Raw genomic sequence first — 24,973 nt, 5'->3', positions numbered from 1 at the left:
TTAACAATAATCATTACTAGTGGAAAGAAGTGCACTTGACAATATTACAATTGTTCAAATTTTGTTCAAGAAGCCATTATTTGCTCCTGTAAATCCTTTTTTGTAGGGAGCAACCTAGTTGCACAACTCCATTCACACATGCTACTGCATTTCCACACCTCACCTTGCAATTTCCACACTTTTTCAAGCTGCTATTGTGTAGAGACAGAACCTATCCCTAGCCTCAGAGCCCATTTTCATCAAGGAATGCAGAATTCAGAAAAACAATTCCTTGATGGTTTAAAATGGGGACAAGAAGGAAGAAGGGAGAGGATGAAGCCAGTGACAAGATACTGTTTGCCATTCCACTCTAGACATCCTCCCTGCTTTTCTCCCTGTTTTAATTTTAAATACTCGTAAGGACAGGAATAAAAAACAAGTCACAACACATGACAGCATGACAACACACTCCTGTATAGACCCCATACAGTGTAAAAGCAGTAATACATCCTTCTCTGCCCTTCCAAGCCTCTGATTCAAAACCCGCAGTGACCATCAGTAAAAGTGTAGCTCACTTTTCAACACCATGTGAACTTTAGCATCTCAAACTAGAAGTTGCAAACTGCCACTACAGTTTTAGAGACAAGCACTGCTATGGCCTGGATACAGGCCACCACTTGCCAACATCTAGGCCTAGCATTTAGCTAGAAATAACACAAAATTGCCAGCTCAAGAAGACAGCAAATTCCCCTACAAACTGCGTATCTCAAGTGCTTTATCATGCTAACTGAAATGAATGCAAGCTGAGCAAACATTTCTATTTTAAGAGTTACCCTCTTTTCAAGACCTTACATATGCCTTTAAGAATGGTACATATTTAGGATGAAGAAACTAAAACCAAGTAAGTTATCGGAAGAACCGTCAGTGGAGCTGTTCAAGCTTTAAAAATAAATCCTTTGATGAATGTATGCTGTTAGACTTCCTTACTTTTGTGTCAGGTTTTACATGTATGCACACAAAACATGGGTGCTTTTCTCTAACATGGACAAGGAGTCAAGCACTTCACATTAAGAATCAGAGGTACTTGTGCACAACCCCCACTACATTCAGTACATGACTGACCTGGTTTGGGCTTGTGGAGTAGCTATGGAAGCTGGTTAGTTACTGAAGTACAGGTTACAACACAGGAAGAAGTCTTACTGTTGAAGTAACTGAGCATGCCTTAGGTTCAATGCTCGTGTTACCTGGTATTTAAATAAGAACTAGAGTTGAACAACACTTTGACATTTAGCCATTAATTACTTTTTTGTTGTTCAATTAGTACCCTAGAGTTGGATCTGCAGAACTGCAATTGGAAGTCCATGAAAGCAGGCTAGTGAGGCTAGTGCAGTGCTACAGTGCTTTGCATTACATGCAGAATATGGTCTCGTGGTTCCCAGGTACGAACACAAGATTAAGGGGAAGACTACTTCGCACTTTTTTCTTTAAACTCCCTCTGAAGTATAGATTCTCTCATCTCACAAATCAGACTTGAAGAGAACTGATTCCTTATGGTCTGAGTACTATGCTTGAATTAGCAGACCCACAGATTAAGTCAGCAGAAGCAAACAGTAACTATTACAGAACTTCTCAGAGCAAACCAGCCATCTGACACCTTCAACAGCAAGGATCTACTGGTGTACATCAGGCTGCTAGTCAGCAACCTGACTTTCAGTTCAGCTGTATTCAACAGATGATCTGTTCTCCCTTTGCCTAGTGCTGATTGCTACCTACATCAGGGTCACTGATTTTTGTAATTAAATGTTGTCAAATATCTAGCATTTGCCTACATGAAGTGAAGAAAGCTTGAACAATTACTAGTATTCTTGAACAAATACTAGTATTTGTGTTGTTAGGGGGGAAAAAAAGACTCCTAAAAAGCTTTGATAGCTCTTTTGAGTACACAGGCTTTCAGCCATTTAAATAAACAAAACTAAGATTAAATGATCATTACAATAAGGAAGCCCCTCTCCAAAAAGGACCACACACTGAAATTTCATTTTTCCCCTTAAAACTTTCATCCACATCACAAGGCATTCCTAACTTATACGGCTGAATTCTGACTGATCTACACTCTTGAATCTGTTGTGCAGTTTTGAGTTACCTTTGAACTACTTTGCATTTCATATTTACATGTTATTTTCATACATCCTTACCAGATTAATATTGTACGTTTTACACGTCAGATCATCCAAGCTCTGGTTCTGCAACTTTTCTGTTATTAGTGTTACCATTGTAGTTGTTCCTTTTCCACTGCTCACAGGGAAGTGTTAGAGGTTCTTCAGTGTCGTTTCAGTACTCGTGAGCCATTTCTGTTTTGGTTAACAGTCGAGATTTATGCTTCCATCTTATTGCCAAAGTTCATTTCCAAATGCTGTCAATGTATCATGTCTGCTTTTCTGCAAAATTGAAGCAGAAAAAGGAACATGTCAGAAGAGTTATTGCTTACATCATAATTAGTGGTGGTATCATAACAGAACTTGTGTTTGGACTAAGAAGACAAACTTTCTTCCCTCATTTAAGCTACCACTAAAGTCTTATCTAGCACGGCCTATGAAATATGTAGATACTTACCATTCTGTTCTGTATGTTCAGCAATATTTATACCATTTTGTTTCATCCCTACACCCTTTTTAAAGACGAGCAGAGCAGTGGGTAGCTCAAGTGCTCTATCAACTTCCCATACTGTCAGCTACTTTTAGCGAATTGCCTGTTATTTTAAATAAAGACTTTGTAACTATCTAAGCAAATATCAGATCTTAAGTTGGAACGCAGGATGGATTACCATACATGTAAAGCATCACAGACAAAAGCTTAGATACCTTTGTTTTGTGTTCTATTTATATGAAGAGCACTAAGTTCGCTGGCTGCCTCTTCCTATCCTCAACATCCTCAAATTAGCTTCCAAACCAATGTTGCTTTCCAAACTAAGTCTCAGCCAGTATTAATCGCGATTTCTCCACAATAACTTCAAGGAACTTTTCTTCCAGTAACTTCACCTTGTTGTGTTACAAAAACGTCTTTACCCAACTCATGCTGATGATCCACTAGCAGCTTGCATTAACCGCTCTTGCCTATGACTGAAATTGGTTGAGAGTGTTTCATGACCAAATCTTTATGGAATTAAGGAAATCCACACATATATACTGCCAAATTCAAACAAAGCAACAAATCTTTGAGGAAAAGTTTGTTTTCCTTTGCTAGATTTTACAATATATAGTAGAAGAATACCAGAAAATAATCATTTTAAATGAATGTTTGTGGAAAATACTCCATCCTTTCCACACTGTTACTTAGTAACTGCTTAAATAACCAGTAGTAGCAAGAGAAAAAAAGTCACTTGAGTCCATGACCCAAGTTAAACCTATCTAAAACTTTAAGATATTAATGGTATTAATAATACTGTTAGATTATCTTTTAAGCCTGTTGCATTTGAGTACATCCTCAAATATGATTTCATATGCTAGCCATAGATTATTTCACCTTCACAGAAGTCTGTTGTGTTGGTCTCCCATTAGCCTCAGAGCTGTCCCCAAAAATCTTAATTCCTGTTCATCTTTCATCCTCGCTTATATCTAGCTTTATTTACTACAAGACACAATGCTTACAAACGTTCATCAACAAGACATAATGCTACCCGGATTTCTGGAGTCTCCATTGGTCTACTTTTACTGAATGTCCTATCTTTCCGGAAAGCACCCAAAGATTTGAAATATTTACCACATCTTGTTCTGAAATTACACCAAGTCCAATATCAAAAGCACAAGTTCATGCTCAGTGGTAAAAATTACATAAACCCTTTCCAAAGTAAGGATCTGCCATGGAAAGTGTGATTCATGAAATGGTAAGCAAGTTGAAGGACAAATGTGCGAGTAAAACAGTACAGTGTATTGTAATGCAAAGGGACTTCTAAGTCCCTTTTAAATCTGGTAAAGTTTGAACTAGATCTAGAAATCCCCAATAAAAGTGGAAAAAAAGGCTGACTGGAGGTCAAAAATTGTCTTTATACAGACTGAAAATATACTGAAACCAAAGAACTCAGTAACTGGCACAAGGGCTGCCAAATTCATTTTGAGGATTAAGATTTCTGCAGCTAAGAGGCTACTATAAAGAAACAGCTGAAAAGTTCAGCAGGTGTTTAATTACTAAGCATCAAGCTTTTGAGTTTTTCCCCACAAAGGAAAGAAAGCAAATCCAATAAAACTATCAAAAACAGTAAGAACAAGGTTTTGATCCATTAACTATAATAATGTATTTGTATTTTGCCTAGTTCTTCTGATCTTCAAACATTTCACAGGAAAATTAAGTGCGCATAACGCAAAGTAAAACAAGAAAAGAGATGCAGGAGTATTAATCTTCAGTTAACAAGCCAACACATCCAGTTGCACACAAGGATAACGGGGAGGCACAGCGCTTTCAGATTCAAACTGAATTACCATCCACATTCTTAAAGCTTACTAGATGCTGAAAGTAACACTCCAGAGTTACAACTGTTCAGGCTCTTTCTGAGGGTGCTGTGCTCTCTTCTGGAACACAAGCAAAATGGAGACTCCAAAAAATGCTTCTCATTGAATGCTTCAATTCATACCCCTTTGACCAGCCCAACCTAGGACCAGCCCAACCTAGAGCACTAAGCAATGTGAGGCCTGCCCTGCAGCCTCAGCGACCAAAGGCCTAGTTCCCTGGAGCTGAACTACTGATGCTCCACAAGGAATTACTTCTCTTATTTTCGTTAATTAATATTGGCTATTAATTAGTAAACAGGAGATTCTTACAGGTCACTCTAGCTTCACTGTGTTGTCATTTTAAGGCTTCATTAATATATCTGTACTACAGTATTTTCACGTCTTACAAGCCCTCGACCCTCAATACCTCCTACCTTCCATATACTACAGAAAACTCCTCATGGTATTTTTGCATTTTTGGATAGTTTTTTTGTTTCAAAATCCTCTGCTGTGGTATGCAATGTACCCACGTAGACAGTAAGCTGCTCATTTTATGTACTTTTTCCAACCATGCTCTTCTCAGAATTGTTTAAAGGCAGCTAACTTTCTTTTCCAGTCTCTCCTTATAATGCCCTTTACACTCATCAGGCTGAATCCCTCTCAAACTGCTTGGCACTTCAAACTAATTGGATTTTCAGTAATAGGAAAACCTTTTGACCATCCTCGTTAGGGAAACATGGATCCTGCTGCATTTGCATTTCTTCAGCTGCTTCACAGCATGGCTCTTAGTACAATCGAGTTTTGTCTACCATTGCAACTGCATGCCCTGCTTCCTATGCAAGCCACAAGCATACCCAAACATGCACATCTCTGCTGTCACCAAAACTAGACAGGTAGTGTCTGAACTTGCCTGCCTCAGCCACTGAGACCCTCCAAGCCTCAAGGTAATAACAGCAGCTCCTGGAGGTCCAAATTGGATCAGGTCCTACGAGATTACAGCCATCCTTCCCTTAGCACACCATCCTTTAATGGAGCCTGATTAGGTAAGAAGTGAGAAAGCTGAGCCATCCAAGACAAATATGCATGACAAAAGACATTAGCCTCCCTCTGTCGTGGAGGAGACTTAATTTTACTGGGATGGCCTTAAGCTGGGGGGTGGGAGGTGAGAGATGTGGAGGTAGAGAAGCTATTTTCCTTACTAAAAGACAGACTAATGGAGAGGAATAAAATGAACGGGATACAAAAAGACTCCAAATACAACAGCAAGCCAAAGCTAACATTCCTCAGAGATTGAGAATGAGCTGTGATGGAATCAGCATCACCATTATCTCCGATTTAAAGTTCCGTTGTACAACACAAACATTCTGAAGTCTGAGAAGAATGCAATTTGTTATTGTACAGTACTAAAGAAAAGAGGTTTTATTATTATATTTCTATAGCACTATTAAAGAAAGGAGGTTTTGAGGTTTTATTTCTTAAATTTTAGCCACAAGTAGTAATGTCTTGCAACATCTCTGCCAAAATTAAGGGCAGAGAGAAAAGCGCAAGTCACAAATTCTGCATCTTCTCAGTGATGTCACCAGGGTCTTTTTTGGGAAAAATACTAAAAATACAGATTCTCCTCCACAGGAGGATGCCAGAGGCTCATCCAATTTGACAACCTACTTTCAAAGCGATGAAGGGTCCTGTCGAAGAATATAAAGCCAATTCAAAAATCTCTTCTTGGCTCTAAGAGAACAAGGCAGCCAGACTCATTTCCAACCCACTCCTACTCCTCTGCATCCTGCAGGACACAATGTTCCAGCAACAGCTCATCGTGCTGGGAAAATTTACATTTGTTTGAAACGCTTCTAACAATTTCTTCTCTGTCCCTGGAAGTTCCATCTTGGATAAAGAAAAGATCACAAGATTTTAGATGATTTCCCCATAACACTAATGTAGGTGTCTCTTGATGGTTGTAATTCCACAGTTCTGCCTATGGGACTAATACTGCCCAATGAGACTGTAGGTCATTAACTTTTTTTCTGTTCCTTCATATTATTTCCTACTCTTTGTTCAGAGAGCTACATGGAGCCCTTATTACCAACAATCCCTTAAAGACATACTTAGCCAGCTCCCAGCAGAAGAAAAGGATTAGCTAGAGTCAAAATTCCAATTCGGATAAGTAGGTCCTTTAAAATATTATCTCTGCTTCAGCAAGCCAAAGCAGCTAATCACCCCAGCAGTACTAACTCCAGATCTAGATGGTTTTGCTACTAGACTCTAGATGAAAGATGCTGTGACTTGTGCCTCCTGGCACTTTCCACAGCATCCAGGAAACATTTCAAAATTGAAACATCACACAAAACCAATCTAATTTTTAACAGAGCATTGTGCGTCCCATCCCAACTTAGTCTTGCTTCAAGCATAACTACAAGACCAGTTTATTTTAGAAAGTGTTAAACTAATACTTTATGACATCTGAAAGAAACTACATAATATCTGGTTTCTTGCAATGCAAAATTCTGCCTTCCAAATGAAAAGAGAGCAGTCTACTCTTAAAACGACACATTTACCACAGTGCTAAGAAGTTCACAGGGAGGCTAAGCATTCCTTGTAACATAAGTCTATTATTAACAACTTTTAACCCAAAGGTTCTTGATAGCATGCATTTCAAGAAAATTTGGACTTTTGCTCTTTTTAGCACTAATCTGCAGGGGTTATTTTGAAGCCTTCCAAAATTCCAAATCAAGTCTAGTGCTTTAATTAGAAAGTTTCCTGCAACTATAGAACTATTCATCAGTGTTTCAGGGGGACAGGTACTAGAGATGAACACCCCAATTTCCAGGTTATTCCAGTATGCTATACTTAAGGGGTCCTCTCTTTGTATATAGTTAACTAGCACCCTGTTGTGCTGATGATTTCTGAGGTTCTCTACAAAAAGTAGAAAAATAATGTATTAGAATGACAAAGTTAAGTTTCTCATCCAAAAGGGGTGAAGAAAATATGGTTAATAACCAAAGTTTGTAATCTATAAAAATCATTACATAACTGTTTAAACAGGATTGCTAGACAGTAGTGCTCCCTGAAGAGTTCAAATGTGACCAAAAAAAGCAAGGACCAACACCACCCCCTACACATGCTAGAATACAAAACAAAACCAGATAAGCTAGTTCCAACGTTTACAACTCAGATTTTTAAAGACTAAAAAGATATTTCTTGAGCTACAGAATCTCTCAGCTTTCTCTATACAATTCTTTCGTAAGCCAGTTTTTATTAGAAGAAAGCCTCAACATTATGAGGTGTTCAAGCCTGGATTATGGTTGCCACAACTCCACCAGAAAACCACAGAAAAAGGACAAGAAAAATATGCTAGAAGGCATCCTTTATATTAAAGAATGGACACTAGATTCAGGTTTCTTAGATATTCCACAGACTCAGGAAGCATAAGCAATATAAGGAGCTCAAAACAGTCCACAGAAGAACATGCCTCACTTAACATGCAAGACAGGACTATATTTTAGCATCCTAAGGCTGAAGAACTAGGATTTGGATTGTTATTGCCTCCAGTGATAAAAGAATAAATATTAGGTCCACTTGCCTCAAATGCACGAGTCATAATGGAGCCCAGAATTTCACCGCATTTTGATCCTAAAGCATCACCATTTCAACACCAACTGGTCACCGAGACAGCTCTGACAAAAATATGAACTGTTACTAAAATAAGACCGCATCCCATACATTCATTTATACTCTAAACCCCACACTTCAGATGTGAGAGTTCCTATGAGGAAGGAGCAAAGCCTCAACCATCAAATTCAGCCTTTGGACTCTTACTTAAAATGCAACATGTTTTGGCAAATCCTCTGAACTCAAAGGGAACAAGAAGTACTCAGAGTTTTCTGATTGAAAAAACAGACCTTGTTCAAAGGCTCCCATGTGAGATGGGGAAAAATCTGCAAGCAGAAGCACCAGAATTAAACTAAAAAGAATATCCTGGCTTAAGGTGGTGGTTTCCAGTTTGCAAAATTCACAGCCAGATGATGTGCTGGAAAGAGGTTAAAGGTGATACTTCAGTATAGACGTTCTCCTTCACAGGCAGGACCCGTCCAGCTTGGATAAGAAATACATAGAAAAAAAGGCCTAAACCTGTTTTCATAAAATTTGATTTAGAAATGGAAGATTTTACTCTTTTACAAAATGAACTGTTGTCTGTAAGAAATACTACCCTTAGTTTCTCAAGTTACTATCAGGTGGTTTGGGTTTATTTTTAAATCAGGAAGAGTCTCTTTCCAGAAAGGAGAAGGAAGGGCAAAGATGGGGGATGTTATGAAATGTATTTCTCAAAACAATGGAAGCAGTGGTGAAGTAAGCTCAAGAGACTTTTTCCAGGTCATATGGTAACGTATCACCACATAAAACTAAGGTGAAGAACTCAACCCAATGCCAAAGGTTAAAGCTTTTATTATTGCCAGCTTACAGCAGTATGAAGTCTCAGTCTCCCAGGTTTAAACCCATCTTTCAGACTTCAGAAGACAAACATTCACATCACAGATGTGATGTTATCCTGCATCTTCTGAAGTATCTTTGTCAGACCAGAGAACAGATGAGCTGTGCCTTGTGTCTGATCCCACACCAAAATGCTTTTGGTACTTATGTTCTCTTTTTCTAAAATAATGTACCACTATTTAAATACAGGCAAGGCTTCCATTAATTTTGCTAAAGGATTTAAGTATCATTTTGCTAAAGGATATATGTATCTATGTTTAGAGTTGCATTTGAATTTGCTATCAGCATTAGCCCATGACCTGTCACCTCCCTGCAACGTGCAAGCTTGACTTTTTCCTCCTCCTCAGCATGACTGCAGAAAGCACAGACACAGTCCTATATAGTGCTGAGGAACAGGAAGTCTGCTCCACTGAGGCTTTTACACACGAACTCCAAGCCCTTTGCTTTAGCTATAATTATGAAATAATGACTATTAGCACATTTAGTTTAAGACCGTGCTAGCTCAAACTAGATATTATTACCTGTTTAATTAGTTCAAATCAAAACCTAGTGGGCAAGCACCACGTAAAGAGCATTACTTTTACTTACAGTCTGTGACATTACTGAAAGCTTGGAGCTCAGGTCTTACCCTCTCCACATACTGTTTTTAGAAGTATTCTGTTTATTCTATTTAAAACCAATGGATTGTCATTGAGTATAGAATGCACCAAATAAGATACAAAATTCAGATTCACTACAAGTAGTTTATTCAGTATTAGTGTTTGAAGAAACATGCATACCAACCTAAATCTACCATGCTCCCACTAAAGCAAGTGATAGTGATTGCACGAGACCCAGAAGACTGTATTTCACTCTAAAGCTTGTGAAGAGTAATAAGATGAACCAGCCCTACTACTGCAGTACTTGCTTCACTCCAATTAGAGAAAAGACAGGGGAAAAACTAAAGGTAAGTAATAGTATCACCTACTTTCTCTTAGTGATTGCACTTCAAATGAGAAGTTACACAGGTATATGCTTTAAGAACAGGCCTGAAAAACCCGTAGCACTAATCCCTAACTTGTACGGTAGTGACAGTGCTTGCTGCACACTCATGACAGACTGAAATCAGTAGTAAGGTATATTACCAGATATATTACCAGACCCCATGGGCTTGGTGGGGAGGGATTATACAGATCTCTCCCGTACACCCTGCTCCCAAAACACACACAGCTATTAAACCTCCTCCTACTTGCCTTCAGGTTCATTCTGGAGAGTTTCAGACATCTGGTTCATTTGTTTAAAATAAAAAGCCCAACTAGTAAGTTTGTTTTTATGATCCTTAGTGTGAAGTGTTCTTGCTGTAGGCCTCAGGCCAGGTGAAAAACATTTGTGCTAAGATGCTACTTCATGGCATTTCAGAGATCTAATGAGCTGTATAATCTGCACACAGGGAAGTCTCCCTAACATTAGCCCGCATGCAAGCATGGAAGTTAAAAACAAGGAACCTGCAGCAGTCCGAATATTTTCCAATAAATAGTACAGCTGGTGAATTAAAGATACTGCTAAATTTAGAACTCAAGTGCTTAGCAGTGTTCTGTAAATATCCATGCATCTCAGATCTTACAACAAGATGGAGTACACTCGCCCCAGCCTCACCACCCTTAATATGGAGAATTAGGACAGGATTTCTCTCTGAGTACTACACCTAATTTAGGAAGGTTTCAATCTTTGTCTCAAAATTATAACTCTCCAGAAGGTCATTTTGTAATTGTACCAAATGAGCACAAGTATACACGTATCCTTATTTTGGCAGTTTAAGACAAATACACTGCATTTTCATGTAAAACCCAAAAGTCTAAGACAAGAAAGCAAGTTACAGGTAGAGGTATGCAACAGCAAAGTCCTCTACAAGCTTGCACACAAGTTATGCAAGTAAAAGTTAAAGCTTTCTGCTCTATCATCTATCTTGAAAGAGCACGGAAATGCATTGAGCAGACATGAGATATGCTGCATAACAACGCAAGTTCCCTTTCCTGGCCCAAGCTTGTTCTCCATCATGCCAACCTAATTTCTTACTCAAGAAACTAATTCATCTGACAAGAGACACCACCTCAAGAACTTTAGGAGACAGCACACTGAAAGACCAGGTTTTGTAACCCCCATCTAGCTTCCTCTTCCATTAGAGCTCAGAAAAACCCAACATTGCCCCCAGCTTTTAAGCAGCGTGAGTTGTCTGTAACAAAGGTGTCAGACATCACATTACAGATACTAGAACTAAATGCTGGCTTGAAGAAGTTGTTGCTGGTGCTGCTTACTGTGCTAAACTGCATTTCTTGTCTTAATTTGGTGGTTTTCAACTTCTGTTTTGCACATCCCCATAAGTTTTTGAACACTGATGTCTCTGAGTAGGTCCACACTGCATATATATACTGCTCTGCAACATTAGCCCTCAGAAACAGTCCACAAATGCTCAAAGCATGAGCAGACCATAAATTAAAGTTCACTATAGTCATGCAATGAAATAAAAAAAGGAAAGCAGTAGAGACATTGATATTGCGTGCACTTTCAACGTTCAGTTCAGACGGTGCTTGACGTGTAATCAGGGACATCGCTCTTGCCATGTTTATTAAGCTACTTCAATAAAACCAAATTCAGTTGAGCTATGCAGCTTGAGCCTTCCTAGTTCAGAGCATTCCAAAAGCAAGGGAACTTTGTCCATGCATCCAGCTGTTCAGTGTGTTATTGAGGCTGAAATCAGAAAATGCTGTTACGGGCTCAAGACACAAACTAAGGGGTACAAAACTGCAGCAGGTATTTAGGAAAAGCATTTGTAATAATTACATGAATTAAAGTTCCTGTGACAAAGGAAGTTACACCACGTAACAGAAGACAGCTGTGCCAAGTCAGGGAAAAATAGTTTAAAATGAACACCCGTAGAAGTTGAATCGGTTTGGGTTTTTTTTTTTTTTGCTTTTTAATACTGAAGACAGCCTTCTGCTTGGTGGAAAATCTCAGGCTTTTCAGTGAGCACTACCTCACCACTATCAGCTGTTTAACGAATGACTCACTGATTCTACAAGCAAGGTCTGTGGAGAGATTCATTTGCCAAAGTAGATTCATAGAAGTCTCTAGGACTCCAAATCATGTTTACTCACCCAGTGCAGGGTACCAAGCCTTAATGCAAAACCATACTCCTGTATGGAAAGCAAGTGCACACAAGGTGCCAACCAGTACATACTGATTACGGGTTGTACTTCAAGTAGTATAGGGCACAATAACTCAGTTTTAGTTGAGCCAAAAAATGCCAAGTAAGAAGTGAAAGTAGGGGAAGGGGAAAGCCTTTTGTTCCAACCTTTACTGATTAGGACACAAGTCTGGCAGTTTTAAATGGTGGCAGGGAAATTGCTTGACTAGCAAGTCAAGCACACATCCGCAGGCAGCACGACAAGAGAGGACAGGACCAGGAGTGTTTAGAAGGGAAACGTCCCCCTCTCACTTGGGCAATTACGTTTACAGATGACTCTGTTCTGACAAGATCAGCTTCTGGTAACCAAGTTGAAGGACAAAACAGTAAAGACTTTATCAGATAAAGTCAACAGCAAGAGAGATGCAAGCTTGTACTTTCAGTTCTTCACCTGAAAACTCTCAGCCTTTCAAATGAGGTCTTTCAATACTGATAAAAAGTGTGCTTTCATCTAAAAAGACTTGAAAATAAGCCTCTGAAGTTACATCTGAGATTCTGGCATCCTCACTCTAGCAAAGGTTAAACATGCCATAGTCTGTATAAGGCAGTAGTAAAATGTTTTCTGCTGAAGTTCTGAAATGCCAAACCACTGAGATAGAGCAAAGTCAACGGCTGAGCACCTGGACCCAAAGAGTATGTCAGTGATAAACAAGCTTTTGACAGCTGCAGCTTATTCTGCAGGTGCAAGAAGCATTTACTTCAGTTTGTTCAGTTTAACAGTTAGGTCAGAATTTACAAACAGGTTTGGTTTTATTTGATCCTGCTCGATTGAGAAATGGGGAGGAGGGAAGGAAAGGCCTCAGTCACCCCCAGCCTTCCCTCACAAGTTCTAAAGTCCTGCTGGAAATTGTGCTCATGGGCAGTCAAGATCATTAGAGTCAAACATTGTTTTCAATTCAGTTCATTTGAAACCCAAGTGCTGCTTTGAAGTGTTGCAATTAATCCAGTTCATTTAATATAGTTTAATTTAATAAAGACTTTGACAAACAAGGTACATTGAATTTAATCTCGCTTCCAACTGAAGAATTATGCATGTCTTGCCATGTCAGAAAACAGTGAAATTAATCAATTTTTGTATATATTTGTATGTTACAGCTCTCTGTAGTGCACCCTAGAAGACAATAAAGTTCAGACTCAATGATATGCAGTATTTTGCTGCCTAATACACTACTACAAATTGAGCACCTACACTTAATACAGAAAAGCCTTACACAACCCAGTGTTACCCCACCTTGAAAGAGACTTTCTGAACACATTTCCCACACAGCTCCCACTGCACCAACCTCAGTCGCAGTTTCCACAGCCCAACTTGTCTAACAGCATCACCAACAGCAGGATGCATCCAGCTAAATAAACCTGAAAAAAAGCATCCTCCCAACGAAATCCATGTTTCTCAAGTACTAAGGAGCTTGGAGCAATTAATTCAGCTGTAGATGTTAGAAGCAAGCGAATCCCACACTGGCAGCTAACCTGAGGACAGGAACAGGGATATTCCTTGCTGTGAGTGCACAAATGCTGCATATAAGCACAGTGTTAGTGTTATTCCCCACTTTGCACACACCCCCACTCCCAGCACACCACCACCTTTTTGAGGAAATATTTCTCAGTTCTACTACTCAATGGCAAAAAAGAAGTCTGGGGATAACAGCACAGAGCTATTTCTATATTAACAGTTTGAGGAGGTAACAGTGATTTTATTTTAAGCCACTGTTATGCAAATAAGCAAACAAAAAACCCTTATTTTTAAGTATAAAACCTATATATTATTTAATCAAAATACAAATACATATTAACTACCTAAGCTATATTCAATACACATTTCACCATCCACACTGTGTTTAACCCCTGAATTCCAAGAGATGCTGCCTTACTTTTGTCAGCACATTGGGGGTTAGAAGTCACTGAAGTACACTTCGCTAGGATTCTATGGACAAACATGAAACATTTTTAGAGAAGAATTACCAGGCTTTTTAAGCCTCCTCTCAATTTAAGACTGCAGCAAGGACACATGTCTGTCTTGATGTCCAGACATCCAAGGATGGATGTCTGTCTCCTTAGAGCATGAAAAGGTAAAAAAAAAATGCTTACAAGAAATTATTACACCTTGTAACCAAGTACATCAAAATTTTAACTGTACTTGACTATATTTGGGTGATGAGGACAAACTGCTGTACGCGTAGAGACCATAAACAATGCAACAATTAGGGCAAAGCTGATGAAGTAGCTGGAAAGCAGGGATGCAGATTACTTTGAAGGTTTACAGGAACAGAGACTGGAAGAACAATGAGAAGTACTTCCAGAGCTGCGTCAAACAACCTTGAGAGACAAGGCTCACAGAAGCCCACCTCTATGAAGTGCAAGACTCCCTTTGTCAATCAAGTTAGAATTCAGTGAGGCAGGAGAGATGTCATGAAAGCTAAGATTTGAAGAAAAGAAAGTTACACCCACAGAGAAGTCAGCAAATACTTAAACCAAGAAGAGTACCTTAAAAAGTTAGCCCCAAGTAGTGGGGCTTATTCTTCAGTGCTTAGCTTATGATACAAGAGGAATTCAGCTTAAGAATGGGAAGCTTAAAACAACCATAACTACAGATGACTTCAGAGTGACTCCACAATACCTGAAATTATTTGCAAGATACCAGAATTAGGCTGGTATGTGATGGATTTGAGCCCAGACACCAACAAATCACTTTTTAAAAAATAAAAACAATTTTGGACATCAGTTTCAGAAGCTTCCCTTCATCCCATGTGTGCCTTCAAAATAAAAAGTTAAATTCACGTGACTGGTCTCCAGTCCCCTGGATTTCAGCAGATCCCCAGGGGAAGGGGTGCAGGCAACCTGTTATAAGCGCTATGACATCCCAGTAACAGGGCTTACTTGGACACTTCAGTTCAATGAGCTCTGATGCCGGCAAGCAAGTAAAAGCTGTACGGTGAGAGCAGCCTTGTTGGATAACCACACTCAGAGCACTTACCAGTGGTGCATGAGAGAACACACCAAGCATGAGTCCAGTTCAATTCACTGATTTCATTGACAACAGCAAATGGTGAGAAAGAGCGGGCTTGGGACAATAGGAGAAGGGTAGGAAGAACTGCAAGGCAATTACAATTCTGCACAACTGACACACTGGAAAAGTGTTCTGGAAGATATCAGATACAATTATGGAAGATACGCTCAGGCGGCATTACCCAACCAACCGAGCAAACAGCTAGTTGAGTTCCTCAGAAGGAAGCTGTTGGCTATGCTGGATCAACAAGCTGACCTTGAAACAACGCTGGGCTGTTGTAATGAAGGCAAATGCTCGAGGATGCATAGACAAGCATGCCAGCTCCAGGGCATATGAAACAGTCTTTTTACTCCACTCAGCACAGGAAAGCCTCAGTTGGAGTACAAAGTTGGGCTTTGAGCACCACGCTTGAAGACCAGTGTGAGCTAACTTGGACGCTTAGAAAAGAACAAGAACGATTAGAGCTGAAAATAATGTGACCTCTCGGGAAGAAGTGAAGACACTGGCCTTACTTAGGTCAACAGCATCACAAGGCTGCAGGGAGTGAAGGGAGACAACACACAAGGAAACAGGAACACAACAAAAGACAGTTCAAATATTTTTAAAGAATTACTACAGGGAAAATAATAGCTGTCCTTCATGCCCAGGGTATTAGGCAGTAAGCTTGAGCTGCAGTGATGAAGATGTCTAGTTCCATATTTAAAAGGAGTTTTAATGCCGAGAACAGCAAAATGCTGAACTGGAGAGAAAGTAGAGCTAACTTCTCTTCTGAATCACATTAGATGCATAATACTGTCACAGGGCAGTAGACTCACAACCAGCCCACATCCTTTTCAGCCCTTTTGTGGCTACCTCAATTTCAAGCTACTATGTGTTTGCTATCATCCAACAGGTGAGTTTTATTTTGAGTGGGCTAGAAGTCAGTCTTTTGATTTTTCAAATTAAGACTCCATTAGACATTTAATTTGCTTGCCCGTGTGAAATTTAGCGTACAACAGAAAAGTCACACCTGCCTTATACCTTCCTCATGCAGAAATAAATCAAGCCCAATTATCTCACACAGCAGTATGAGAGTTTTGTCAACATTGTAGTATCCTGCTGGTATTTTCTGCTCTGGCCAACAGAATCCAGAATCAGATGTCTCCAGGACGATGTGTACTTACCCTGCTGACAACCTAGAACTAGCATCTCGGTGATGTAAGAGCTTCCATTGATGTGGTGTCACAAAGCATCCTCACAGAGCACACACACACCTTCCACTGCAGCTGCAGCCTTGGGCCTGGTTACAGCTTCCTGCCTATGGAAAATGCTGCATGCAAACCAAGTACTCCAAAATAAAAACAGATCCAAAATCTTGCAGACATGGAACTGATGCAGGGGGCATTAGTTACAGCCAGAGAGGAAGTCTGTGCCTGAAATAAGTTACACGCTCGCATTTCAACTGCAAAAATCAAAGCTGAGAAACTGGGGAAAAATGAAACGGGGGAAAAAAAATGAACCGAGTGCTTAAGCACAAACAGGACACCTAAGAAGCACACAACAGTTAGACAAAATACTATGTTTTTTCCTCCTCCGTAATAGTTCCAATATACAAGTAGTTCTCCAGGCACTAGTCAGATTTGCTTAAATGCCATGCTTCTGAACAGATTTATGAAACATGAGAGCAGCAACAGTCCACCTTGCCCTCCAAGGGTTCAGAAGTTTCTTACTCAAATACTGGAGCAGACAGCCCTGGTCAGGACATAGTGCTAGCAGAAGATACAGTAAGCAAGGACACATAGCTGAGCTTCAGTGGACTACCACACATACTGAGAAGTGAACAGCCTAACCTTAAAATTCACAGTAGTACCTTCTAACCAGTAACTCTGCCTTTCAACAGCCCCTTAGAGCAAGCCCCAACACTTCAGTTTAGCCTCCCCAAGATACCTACATGTATCAAATTCGTCAAGATTCACTTCAAATCACTTTTTAAAAATGCAAAGATTAAGTTTTGGGTACCCACGCTCTTCCCCCTCCCCACTAGAGGAGATGTGCCATGTTTTAGCCAATTAAGGCAGTAGTTATTCAATGTTTTCATTACTCCTCTCTCCTCCTCACTAAATATTGTATCAAATTATGCTGTGGAGCACAGCAGCAGTCTTAGAGCATGCTTACATACCACTATGCTCAATTACAGACAGGACATGAATGATTATTTGCCACTACTATTAGTACGGGATAAGCAAAGAGGTTATTACTTCATTTTTTAAAAAATAGGATTTCAAAATTCTAAATATCAGTTTATCAAAAAACTACTGGCATACACATCAATCCTAGGTACCTAAACACATCCCTTCAAAACAAACCACACCCTCAAACAGCACACAGAACAGATGTCTCCTACATTACGACAGCAAAGCTGCTTCACGCCATGATATGAAAATCACCTGCAACCTCAGTGGCCATCTTTGTGTTGAATACAGAACACTGAGCTGCCAGAGACAGCACCCTGCAGATCCAGAGCCATCCGGGCTCAAGCATGTTTCAACAGCTTGGGGTTTGATTCATGTTCTGCATCGCACCACAGACCCCAAGCAAGCAAGCCACCCTTCTTCACATCCTGCACGTGACTTCTGGGTTCTAGGAGTTGATACAGCAACAGGGTTTGATAGAGAAATGACATACAGGCTTTTTGCTTCTTCCTTAAATACGCGAAGTTTTCATCCCCCTAAAAACAAAATAGGTCACATCAACAGAAACCTCAAAGAACGGCAAGTGCATTTGTCAGTGGGAAAACGGGGAGTTAAAGGAAGCAGTGGCCTTTAGAACAAGAATTTGCCCTATAAGCAAAACTTTGATAGGTGGAATAAATAACCCAAACATCACAAAATATCCACTAGTAACCATATGAAATGTGAGCAAGATAGGAGTACTTTACTACTACAAAATCTAAAGCCACAATTAAGGCAAAAAGTAATATATGCACAGAGTACTGAAAGGATTTAGTGCCATTTACCTCAACATAAACTGCACGGAGAAAAGTTAAACATGCCGTAATAATAATTTGAACTGCTCAATTAAGTTAAAAAACACATTTACCATACAAATTAAAAAAACCTCCCAAACCCCTCAAAGGCATTAAAGCTGTTCAGTGTTATTTGAGATGCAAATTACAGACCTAAAGTTAATATAACACCAACAGAAGTTCCTATTATTCCTATTCATGGCTCAAGGGGAGGTGACAGTAGAAAGGAGCCACAGCCTTGTTGTACAAGGTCTCCTTAGGACAGTAGAGGTGCTAGTTTGTTTTTAAAGATAACTCACCTTAGCTTTTAAATAGAAATTGCCAAATTACAACTGATCTTTCATAAACCCGTAAGTCTTAAATGCATTAACAAATGCAAGCCAACTGCCTGGGCCGGCTGGGGGCTATTAAGGAGAAACAAGGACTATTCAGAAAAAGAGGAATCCAGATTCTGCCTTCCTGCATTGCTGATCTCGGCACAAAAGTAAAGGTATAGACAGTGCTGCTGCAGTTATTTCATCAACCCTCTCCTGTAGCAGCTGGGTTCCAATTTTAAAGCTCAGCAAATGCAGGAACAGCTTTCTTCCATCTCAGATGCCTTTCCCACAACGACACGCATTTCTGCCTATACAGAGACAGTTTTGCAAATGACACTTCTAATGACAGCTCCAGGCAAAATACTGTTTGATTTCACACTCCTAGCTCCATCTGCAGACACACCTACACACGCTGAAGGGCGATTACCATCGCTGGCACCAGGCGAGGGTCTCTGCGTGCCTCCAGAGCTCTAGGCCTGCAATCTGATGCATCACTGAAAGTATTCTTCCCTGCACTCAAATACAAGAGGTTAATTTTCATGGGAACTTCAACCAGTGCTGTCATACCAAATTCAGAGCAACGATGCTAGCGTTAAGTCATCAGAACCCTTGATCTTACCGCTAACGTCAACAAGCATAGCTTAAGTGATGGCCTGCATTTCAATAAAATACAACCAAGTACTAACAGCAGAAAGCCAGTTATATGTATTTTTTATAATTCAGTAAGTTTTCTTTACGTAAAGTAACTTAAAGACTTTATGCATTCTAAAGCACGATTGTGAACTGTTTGCATAAAGGAATATTGCTGCCAGTAAACCAACAGCCGTAACCCAGATCACACACGTAGCAACAACCCGGCCTTCTACCTCACCCCAACCTAAAAATTAGCAGAAGCAGGGCCTTCAGAAGGCATTTCTGCCCACTACAAAGCATTAAGTCAGGAGTTTCTTGCCAGCTTGTCGATGACATCATTTTCCCAAAATGACTGAAACACAAACAACAGTACAAGTAGTAAAATAAAGGCAATATTAAAGAGATGACAATTACCTTGATTTCAGGTTTTTCTATACTTGCAGAGTACTGCAGTATCCAGCCATATCACCACAGAAAAAAAACTGTAACAGTTCTAGAGTTAAAACATACCTCCCTTTTGAGAGCAGCAGAAACTCCTTAAAGAAAGCCATTTTCTGAAAAATTGCCTGGTTTTACACAGACTCTCCTCCTCACTGGACTGCAGTATTTCACTGATGGCACGGATCTTGTTAGCCACATCTAAAGCGAAGTTGTCAATGGCTACCTCTCAGGCATGCAGTCAATTGATTCAAACAACTTACCTGCCAGGAAGCCATCAGCCAGTACACTACACTGACTTCAGGCAGCTGATTTCCTAGCCTTGAATTTCCTCCCTGAAATTAACAAGGAGAAGGCTACCTACCATTCACTCCTTCAGGAGTGTTCCTAAAGCCCTTCACAGCTTTGGGGTTGCCACCTCCCAGCAGGCTTCTATTATTCACATAACCTAGAATAAGAGTTACAGCTACTCCTGTAGGAAACAGGAATTTCTTAAGTCTTCTACCAAAATACAAACTTAAATAAAAAATTTTCAGTTTCTGTAGATTGTACAAGACTAAAGACTAGGTCCTATGAACATTTTAGCTCCAAGATAATTCTTACATTAACTAGAGATCTCAAGAATGTAACCTAAAAATAGCCCAATGAGTTTATTCTACAGAAATAAAAGTTTCAAGCAAGCAAAGATTTTTCCTAAGAAAAGCTCAACCTGTATGCTTGCAGACAAGAAGGAAACTCACTATTGCCAAGAGGCAAAACTGCTGTGTATATTACCACCTCCAAACTATGCAAGAAGAAATGAAAACCACGACATAAATACTAATACTTTCCCTTAAAGGTTTAATAAGGCTTCTTACTGCTATTTAAGAAAGCTCAAAGCAAAACCAGAAAGGACAAATTCTTAAAACAAAAACTCAAAGCCAGTAACAAAAAAGTGTAGGGGCAAAAAAAAAGAATCATGTTTGGAAAGTTTTAAGTACACATGTTTCTAAAGGGAATAATCTATCAAACCACAGGAGGTGACTAGAACTGCCATCATCACTGCTAGCACAAAGGAATGTAGATTGGGGGGAGGCAATAGAGGAAGGGGGAGAAAGAAGAGGGAAGGGAAAAGGGCAAGGAACTAAAAGAGGGAGCTACAATAATGGTTACCAGACTCCTAAGGAATTCCTACAGGAAAGTATAAAGCCTACATAGCAAAATAAAACAACCCAAAATAAAACAGCCAATGCAATATATTGAAAGATCCCTCAATAAAGTTAAGCTTTCAGTTTATTTGCCCACCATATTTTCATAAATTTGGTCTTATGCCATACACTAAGCTTCCAAAAGCTAACTCAAATGTTGCAAATACAAACAGTTCTTCTTCCAGCCTCCCCGTCCTTCCCAATCACAGTAGCCTGCCCAGAACAGCTTTCAAGAGAAAATACGGAAGTTTAACTACCCCAAATGTAAAATATCCCCATATAATTATTTAATCAGCTTTAATTCTTCCACTTAAGAGACAATAACTACGGATTACACACTGGCAAATACAGGCCGCTAGAGGACAGACAGATTACCCCAGCACAAGATATCCTCTCAGGATATCATCAGGGGGATCCTACAGATCAGTATTTTAAGTTCACATCTAACAGCCAGCTCGCACTTCCATGTGAAGAGCAGAACCTTGTTACTGACAGAAATGAGAGAAGATAAAAAATACTGGACTGATACCATTTCCCAGAAATTCAGCATAAATGGATAACAAAATGATTTTTTAGTTAGGAATTCCATGCTAACCGTATGGAAACCACCTCACGTAAAACTACCTGGAACATATTTTAGCTCCCTATACATACCAATCTCCTGCCTCAGTGGAGATATCTGCCAGGCGTTCTCAGGAGCCCAATAAACTGCACAGACACGAGCTCTCCTGTCCTGATTATATTCATTGCACCTCCAATAAAAGCAGATCTCAAGTCACGCACCGCGATAGGAAAGTTTTTTTTTTTTTTTTTTTTGCCTTTCAGGAAATGCTGCCCTCCAGATTTCATAACCCTGTCTCGAAGCGAGCAGCCTATTCACAATTAAAACCCACAGAAGAAATACTTCAGCTTGCCACAACATACAGAAACTTCCTGCTCCTTGCCAAAAAAGCCTCCGATGGAAACATTTCTCTAGCAGCCCGAATCGGAGGCAACGCGGCAGCAAGGGCTGCAATAACTGTTCTAATTTTAATGTAAGCACAGCGGACCAGAAAACAGACGTGACCAGCTGGCTCAGCTCATCCCCGGGCCTTGGCGTTGGAAGTCGGTGCCTTATCGGGGCTGATTCAGGCTCGCGTGAGGAACCCGAAAGTTGGGGTGCTGTTACACAGAGGGGTTTTGGTACGGGCTGCTTCTGGGGTAGCCGTCAGGGGTGTGTGGTTTGCCTGCAGGGAAAGGGCTCAGCCTGGAGAGCCCTGCCACAAGGGTGATGCTACGGGGTGCCGGGGGTCATCTGCACCCAGCCCCTCCGCTTCACCACACCTTGGGGGATCTCCTCCCATAAAAGCCAAAATTTCCCCCAAACCGGTTAAATTCAGGCCTTACTGCGGGCCGTGCAGGCAATGGGGCCGTTGCTGGAGCCCAACTGCCCGAACAAAGCCGTGCTGCTGCCCGGGCAAGGGCTGGCATGGCACAAAGAGGCTATTTAGCAGCAGATCTCAGATATTAGTTTTTTGTTTTTGTTTTTTAATCTTCGAGGGCACAAATCGGGGATCACAGCGCTGGGGGTGGGGTACCCGTGATGGTTGGGGTGCGGGGACACCCAGAGCCGCAAGGAGCGGGGGGAGGGGCGGGGGGGGGGGGGATCCGCACCCCACCACAAAGGAGCCCTGCACTGCCACATTAACCCCTCAATTAATTTATTAATTTTTTTCTTTTTTTAAATTTCTGGCCTTTCTGTCCCTCCCCCCCCCCACCATGAAGCAGCCGAGGCCTCGCCGCCCGACCCCCCCCCCCCCAAGCCCCGGACAGCCCCCAGCCGTTATCCCAACGGCCGTTAACGGCCAGCTGCGATCGTTAACGGCCGCCGGGGGCTGCACCCCCGGACCCCCCCCCCCCGCTCCTGTTCCCCCCTGCAGCCGCTACCTGCGCCCGACCGCGCCGCCTCCCCTGCGCCTCTGGCCCGAGCTCCTCAATGGCAATTGAACAAAACACAGTCGGCCCCGCCCCCTCCCGCCGCCCGCCCGCTCCCATTGGTTGCCGCGCCCGCCCGCGGACCTTTCACCCGCCCTGCCATAGGGCGGCGAGGCGAGGCGGCCCCGCCCACAAAGGGGGCGGGGGGCCCGTAACGAGCGCACGGTCCGCGCTGCGGAGCGAGGCGGGGAGGACGCAGGCGGACTACAGCCCCCAGGAGGCATTGCGGCGGCGCGGCTCCCTTCTCTCATTGGCTGAGCGGTTGAGGAGGGGGGACACCCATTACGTCATCGCGGCCCCGGATGGAGGCGCAAGGAGGGCGCGCGTGGCGCAGCGAAGCCTAGCCGCCGCTTTTGCGCATGCGCGATAGCGAGGGGCAGGGGGCGGGGCGGGCATGGCCGGTCCCGTCACGGCGGGGGGGCCGGGCCCGGGCCCGGGCTGGAGCTGGCGGGGGGCGGCTCCTGAGGCGGCCCCGGGGGGGCGCACCCAGGCCTGGGCGGGCATGGAGGGAGCGGGACGGGCAGCACGAGGCTCCCCCCGCTCGTATTTCGGGTCCTTCCTGGCCGTGGTGCTGTGTAACGTGGGGTTACACCGCCCTCTGCCTGCCCCCCTCAGGCGGGCAGCCCGCTGGGGTGCCTCAGGTGCACGTCCCGCGGGGGGTCGGGAGGGGTGCCATGTTCTCTCGTCTCTCAAAATGGAGGCTAAAAACAAAAAAAAATCACGTTATTCTGCAAAAAAAAAATATTCCTATGGGAGTTTTTCAGAAGCAGCCGTGAGTCAGGCGCAGCGAGGAAGCGGAATGTGTTTGGACAACAGTTGCGTTGTACACTTGTCAGGGCAGGGACTGCTTTATGTGGTGCATAATCCCCAGCGCTGTGAGAAACCAAGCCCTGATTTACTGTTGCCTACAGGCCTAACGCTGCTGCGTTACAGGCATTTGGTAACCATTAACAAGCTCTTTGCATCCCTTTAACAAGCATCTGTTATTTCAGCCTTCCACAACCTGTCCTTGAGTTTTTGCATGTTACACTTTGCTTCCACACCTTTCCTTTAACCCAGAAGTTTCTCAGTTCTCCTCGTTACCCTGTAAGATTTTGATGCATTTGACCATGCAGCAGTAGGTATCTGAGTTTAGCAAAGCAGAGTACGAATCAAAACTCTGTGACTGGGACATCCTTATTTTAGCTTGGCTATCTTCCAGGCTTTCAAATTTTAACCCTAGAAGACCAATACCTTAAAACTAATCTTATTTCAAACAGTATTACCATTTTTTTCTGCTTGCTTTTTCTCACTATCATACATTTTTGACACCCCATGTAACCCCTAAAGTACCCATTTTCTTGAAATGTTTGCATATTTATTTTGATAAACCTTAGGCTGAAATCGTTTTGGATAGTTTACCAAAGTACCTTTCACAAATTATACACTGAATATTTAATTTAGTGTACTAGTTCTCTGGAAGATCAACACCTATCTCTCTTTAGAAAGATCTTGCAAGCGATTAAAAGGTACACAGCTTTTTTCCCATCATTCAGTCCTAGTTCTTCAAATACTTTCTGGTTGTGCTCATTTTGCTTCTGGCCTTGTTGTGAATTCTGGTACATGGGAAATTGTAGTTCATCTGTTTCATCATCCTATCCATATCTTTGGCAGGGATTTGGCTCCATTCTGTAATCAGTTTTGTTTCTGTACACAGAATTCCCCATTGAAAACAAATTATCCCTGAAGTATTTCATTGCTAAATCCTTATCCAAACTTAGAATTAACAGTTAAGTTTAAAAAAAATCATCATAATTTTATCTTTCACAACCATTATAACCAAGTGTTTCACCGGAGTTTAACAGTGAGAGATTTTGAAGTTGGTTTTCCCTTACCTATGAGTTTAACCATTTTCATAGTTGCTCTTAGTTAAGCCACAATTTCTTTTCTCCAGCCTCCCGCACTATTTCTGCTGTAACTAATGTAAAACTAGAGGGAACTTCATACTTCTGAAACTCAACTGCTTCTTGATTGCAACAGTTTACTTAGAAACATCCCTGTGGCCATGGGGGAGGCATGTGAAAGGGTTTACAGCTGCATTCCCCCAGCAGTGAGCTCTCAACTTCCACAAGCTAGAGACTTCCAACCAATGTAAGAACCTCACAGTAATTAAATTACCTTATGGACTAGATAACTCTTTGGTCTTCTCCTGTAATGCTCCCCTGTAATTTCTCCCTTGATTCCTTTTATCACCCTCCAT

At 41.5% G+C, this 24,973-nt stretch overlaps 1 protein-coding gene across 5 annotated transcripts in view; it reads right to left on the bottom strand.

Annotated features, from left to right (window-relative positions):
* FAM53A (family with sequence similarity 53 member A) overlaps window positions 1–22,766 on the bottom strand; it is a 69,784-nt gene extending 47,018 nt beyond the window's left edge. The window contains exons 1-3 of one of the 5 annotated variants that reach the window (XM_035547333.2): window positions 22,687–22,725; window positions 17,608–17,888; window positions 2,175–2,417 (exon numbers count right to left, since the gene is read on the bottom strand). In XM_035547333.2, coding sequence (XP_035403226.1) covers window positions 2,175–2,252 — 78 coding nt within the window. In that variant the 5' untranslated portion in view covers window positions 2,253–2,417; window positions 17,608–17,888; window positions 22,687–22,725. Of the gene's footprint in view, window positions 1–2,174; window positions 2,418–17,607; window positions 17,889–21,414; window positions 21,513–22,686 lie in introns of those variants that run through there. The other 4 variants (XM_035547332.1, XM_035547336.2, XM_035547335.2 and 1 more) reach the window with 4 other exon arrangements.
* Between the last annotated feature and the right edge of the window lie 2,207 nt (window positions 22,767–24,973).

Source organism: Cygnus atratus, chromosome 4 (assembly GCF_013377495.2).
Source record: "Cygnus atratus isolate AKBS03 ecotype Queensland, Australia chromosome 4, CAtr_DNAZoo_HiC_assembly, whole genome shotgun sequence".
Lineage (NCBI taxonomy): Eukaryota > Metazoa > Chordata > Aves > Anseriformes > Anatidae > Cygnus > Cygnus atratus.
The sequence above is the reverse complement of the archived record's forward strand: the minus strand, read 5'-3'. Positions and strand labels throughout refer to the sequence as shown.